General features: G+C 32.4%; 1 protein-coding gene across 1 annotated transcript; it reads right to left on the reverse strand.

The window, feature by feature from the left end:
* Positions 1-1,756: 1,756 nt before the first annotated feature.
* Positions 1,757-2,330, reverse strand: LOC125201727 (cyclin-dependent protein kinase inhibitor SMR2). The gene has a single exon (XM_048099959.2). It carries the CDS (start codon positions 2,264-2,266, stop codon positions 1,979-1,981), a length of 288 nt encoding a protein of 95 aa, XP_047955916.1. The 5' UTR covers positions 2,267-2,330; the 3' UTR covers positions 1,757-1,978.
* Positions 2,331-6,000: the final 3,670 nt, after the last annotated feature.

The raw sequence follows: 6,000 nt of genomic DNA on the forward strand, positions 1-6,000 counted from the left end.
CTACTATACATGCATACACATTCATCAGATAAAAAAAAGATAATGTACATGTGTTGGCGTAGTAATCGAGATCAAAGATCTCGAGCTCGAGACCGTAACCTTTAAATTTCCGTTCTTCGTAAAAAAATTCATACTATCAAGCAATCTTTTTAGTACTTGTATTTTATTAATATTGTACAAAATTATTTCAAATCGTCTAATTAATGCAACAATTTTACAAAGTGTCACTCGTATATGGATTTAGATGACATATTAATTTATAATTTTATCAGCTACTTTGATAGTAGTAATTAAATTTGAGTATGCTCATATATGAAATTATGAATGGAACTTGACACATTTCTATAGTGGAGTACATGTTATGTGAAAAATTATTACTATAAAATACAACAAATATAAGTATTTATCTATAGATGCTAGCTAGACTTTATATGATTAGTTTTCACCACACATAAATAATACATATGAAAATTTGTGACTGCGTGTCAAAATAATCCGAATTGACCTACAAATTAATCTGTTTCACATTGAACTATTAATATTACTGACAATTAGTAGAAGTCAATTTATCAATCCCAAAAACGTGTCAGTCACTCAAATCTCATTCAGATCAACCATATTACCTACTAATTATATTTTAATCCATACAATATTACCATTGATGATCCCATCAAAACTTCCCATTTTCTTCTTCCAAAACATAAAATTTAAATAATAATTTGTCTTCTTATAGTAATTAATTAACTAATAATTAATTAGTTAATTTGGAAAAGTACGTTCCGTGAAAGAAAAGCAACTAACCAACCTCACCTATAATTTTTTTTCTCAAAGTCATCAATTTAACTGTTTTTCACAAATATATTACACTTCATTTATTTATCTAATTTTTTGGCTATTGAATACTCCTTGATTAGTACTAGTTCCATTCAATAACATTAAAAACAATCAAACTATCAGTTACGACAATAACTATTTTATTTTATGTTTTTTCTTTTTAATATATTGTGACTACATTACAAAAATAATGGTGCTTTATTTTATTTTTTAAAATTGGTATATAATGAAATAATGTTTTTTTCTTTTTAATATATATTGTGGCTACGTTACAAAAATAATGGCACTTTATTTTATTTTTTAAAATTGTTAGTTAATGAAATAATGTTTTATAACATGATGCTGAGGATCACATTCCACATGCCACGATTTGGATCAGTTCGTAATATTTTAAATTAATTAATTTAATCGATAGTGAGACAGCAATTTCCTAACCACATAAATAAATAATTGAATTCAAAGTATGATAAAATATGTGTTTTCCCAATTCAAAAAAGACAACCATAGTTGTCATGATCATTCATCACCAAAATCATCTCACACTAACAAAATCGGAGAGATCGAAAAATAAAGAAATTTAAGCCAATGAATTACTTAATTAGTAGTTAAAAAATTTAGTACTACCCACAAATTTGATCTTTGAAAATATAAATATATAAAACTTAGCAAAATTTCGTATTTTTCTTAAAAAAACACCATCCGCCCAAATCAGTTACTAATTCCAACTATTGAAATTCCAGGTGTCATTTTTCTAGTCGTGGGTTCCTATTCTATTTCCGGTAAGTGTCACTCAAATTCTCAAATCAAATGAAAATGTAACAATTAATTGAGGAATAAAACTTTGAATCCAAAATTTTCCACCTGAATCAATTGAAAATTTTATAGTTGATGAATGAATTAATTGAAACTTTGGTCATCGAAATTCATCACAAAGAGAGCTCAATTATATCTAAAAACCAAAAAAAAAGTATACACAAATCATAAAAGAAGAAGATCATAATAATCATATAAGCTTGAACCTTTCATCAAGCCAATCAATTACTAATTCACATTCACTATCAATTTAAAAATAAAAAAAACATTTAAAAAAAAAATAAAAATTCACCACCACCACCACCGCCGCCGCCGCCGCCGTCGCCGTTAATTACACTACGCATCTCCTCTTCACCTCCGCCCTCCGGAAAAACGACTCGATCTTGTCCTCGGCCACGGCCTCGTAGAAGTCGAGCTCGTAGAGCCTCCTCTTGCACGCGAGGAGGCTCCCCCGCCTCGGCTTCCTCGGCGCCGGCGGGCAGCTCACCACCGCCGGAATCCGGTGCTCCGCCGACTTCGGCGTGCAGCACTCGCTGATTTTGTCGGAATCTTGAGAAATTGGCGGCGCCGCCGCTGCCTTCGTGATTGGGACGGCTCTGATCTCGAGATCTGCAGACATCGTTGCGCGAGCCAGGGGGGGCTGATGGGGGGGCCAAGAGAGAGAGAGAAGGAAAAAGAGGGAAAGGAGATTTATGAATGTGAAAAAAAAAATGAGATGGTTTGTTGAAATGTGAAATTTATTGGTGTATATATGTATAGTAGGGGGGTGGGGTGGGGTGGGGTGGGTGGGGTGGGGGGGGAGGAGGCGTGGGGGGTAAGGTAATTGAGTGAGGAAAAATGTGGGGTGGGATTTCTTTATTCTTACACAAAGATGAGAAGAACTTTTGTAACATGTCTATGTCAAGAGATAGAATTTGCTTTTGGAGAAGATGCATCTCTATCTTGGGCTATTGCTTTTTAATCTCAGCATCATCTTCAAACTCACAGTTTTGTTTGTATGTAATCACTTTTTGTTATTTGCTTTTTCCAATGGTCACATGGAATTTGGGGTTTTACTATTTATGAAAAGTGGTTTTGGATTCTTTTTTGCTTTAGTTAATTTTGTTGTTTTGGCTGCATAATTTTGTTTGGGATGAGAACGACGCGTTTTGGCTCGGGATAATGGATTCAAGACGGTTTAACGGTGTGGTCGTGTGGGGATTTGTCGATATGGTTTTACGTGTCGGGTTTTGCTAGGGGAGTTTTGTGTGGGGCGGTTTAACGGTGCGATCGTGTGGAGATTTGGATCTGGATTTGTGTTTATCGGGTGTTTTGGGATAATGTGGGACCGTTTATTCATTTTTTTGGATTGTAGGTTGTTTCGCGCGTGAAATTTGCGGTGATTTTGCGGGTTTAGAGGTTGAATTTATTGTTAATAAAGGAATTTTTGTTTGTTTTTTCCATTTGTTTGTTGTTGTTTTAATATCTGCATTCTACGGGATGAGATAAATGTCTTTTGTTGCCGGAAGACGATTGTGGGATTTTGTTTATTCTAATTTATGTGTCGGGTTTCGCTTGGGGAATTTTGTGTGACCGTTTAACAGTGTGAACGTGTGAGGATTTGGATCGAGATCTGTGTTTATCGACGTATTTGAGATAACGTGGGCCATCTCTCACTTTTTTTCTTTTTCATTATTGGTTGTTTGGCACATAAAATTTATGGTTGGTTTGCTATTTTTAAGGCTAAATTTGCCATTCTTGAAAAGATTTTTTTTTGTTTTCTTTTTCTCATGATTTGTTTCCTATTTTGATAATACACTTTTTAATGGGATGAGATCGATCCCTTTGGGTCAGAAAAAATAGTCGTGAGATTCTCTGTTACAATTTCGTGACGAGTTTTGTTAGGGGAATATTATTTAAGAGAACTTCACAGTGTGATCGTGTGAAAATTTGGATATATCTTTGTGTTTATTGACTTGTTTGAGACAATAATTTTATATGTTTTTGAAAGTTTTTTTTTTTTTTCCTTTCCCATTTAGTTATTGCTTGTTTCAATCACTTAAAACAGTTTAGCGTGAGATAATCTCGTATAGAATTTAGATAGTTTTATTAACCTGTTCGTGTAACGTGGGACCATCTCTCGTATTTTCTTTATTATTAGTTGAATTTTTGTCTAAAAGACATAGCTTTCTGTTACAATTTCCGTGCCATGTCCATATAGAAAAGTTTCGTGTGACACTGTTTGTCAGTGTAATCGTGTAGAGATTTGGATCTAGATCTATATTTATTGATGTCTATGTGACAATGTGGGGCCTTCTCTTTCTTTTTTTATTAGATTATTTTGAATATTAATTATTATATTATTTTTGTTTAATAATATCATGATATTCTTTATTGGTAAAGTGAATATATATAGAGTGCTACATTAAAATTAAGTCCAAGCCTTTAATTTCCTATCCATTGGATTTTGATTGGATATTAATTTACGCATTGAATTTTGTATGTTTTGTGAGTCGATATAACTTTGAGTAAAATGAAATAGACCAATTTTCATTATTTAAATCCACTTCCCTTTTCCTTGTATCTCACTTATGATGACTTAAGCTTAAAAAAGGAAGCTTGAAAAGTGCTTTTTTCTTGCTTGTTTTGAGGGTTTAATGATTTTACAAGTTGCAATCTTCCAACTTTACTATTCATCCCTAGATTTTGCAATTCATCAAAGCTATGAGTTACGCTACCACTAGAGTGGTAAGAGAAGTAATGAAAATATTATACTGTATAATAGGAGTATATACAAATATTGATATAAATAAAACACTATATTCAAATTTGTAAATATATTTAATTTTGGTAGAAGCATTTTCAATTATTTCGTACTACTATATTTCGGTATACCATACTAAAATCTAGTACGTATATTGTAAATTATGATACACCCAACTTTTGTGACAAATATATTTAAATACCAATCATTTTATATCGAAAATATTGTTTCAATAAAACTCCAAGTCTCCTACACTACCAAAGTGATGATTATATCGTACTTCTAATACTTTATCGAGAATTACGATATACTCCACCAAAATGTCGATGATTTATATACTCCATATTCATTAAGAGCAAGCCACAATCTTAGAGAATCACTAAATCTTAGCGATCACACTTCTAATGCAGAAATCAGAAGCAATGTATCATATTTTAGACCAAAAAAGAGATTCTTAACTTAGATGACAATTGGTCTCATTATTCCCATTGCTGTCTAAAGTAATAATGCTCTGCTGTTTATACTCACCTTAGTTATGAGGTGTCTTACATTAATTAATTAATTAATTCAGTCCACATGAAGATTGGTAAGTATATATGTATAGTGTGTGTGTGTGAGAGAGAGAGATTGATTAGCATCAAAAGCAAGTTTAGAAGTTACGTTACTTGAAAAAGTAATAAAAGTGCTAAAATGAAAGGGTTCCACCACCATCCCCTCACACGCTTTTGGCTCTAAACCATCTTGCTTTTTCCCCACTTTCTATTTTTGTCGGTTTAATTTCTTTTTTTTCGCCTTGAAATCTAACTTTAAAAAAATTGTGGAGGGTATAGCTAGTGGTTTTATTATGATTTTGAGAATAAATATTACTACTACATTTGAGTCTAAAAAATTGAAATTGTGATAATTTTGGTTCGGAGCTGATTAATAGTGTTGGACATTACGACTAACAACCAAATACGATTATGCGACACATGTTTACTAAGGTGGATAAAATAACGTCGTTTCGTAGTTTAAGCTGAGTACCTTTCCGAAGGTTTTAAAAAGCTAGGTTGATTGACCTCAAACGTGAAACACCCTTGTTTCATCCACGATGACAGTTGTGTATCATATGTAGTTTCCGATCGTAGCTTTACAATGTTAGAAATAGAAAATGAGTGTAAATTTGATGTATTAGACTTGAATGATAGTGCATATGAATGAAGTGGTGCGTAATTGATAGTAATAAATACATTTTTCTTAATCAATGGACCGAGACTTCAAATCAGCATCGTCACAGGAGAAATATAAAGCCTTTATAAATTGCTCCAAAGCCTTTTTGGAATGCATTTTCCTAAAAAATCTAAGTAATATACGTATAATCACATTGCAAATAGGGATGGTATTATATTCACACAATTATTTCTAATTCAAATATATTCATATGTACGAAAACTACTACTACTGTACATGCGGATTACGAGGAAGAATCTCTTTTTGTTTTAATCCGAGGAAGAGAGAATCGATGCTATCCAAGAAAATAAAAAAGATGGCAAAAACACAATTAAAAATTAGTGATAATTAATTAATAGTAAGAGCTAAGAGGGGCTTCAGCCTCTACTAAATAGTAGTAG

Source organism: Salvia hispanica, chromosome 2, assembly GCF_029641045.1.
Source record: "Salvia hispanica isolate PSC_SH4W2 chromosome 2, Shi_PSC_v1, whole genome shotgun sequence".
NCBI lineage: Eukaryota > Viridiplantae > Streptophyta > Magnoliopsida > Lamiales > Lamiaceae > Salvia > Salvia hispanica.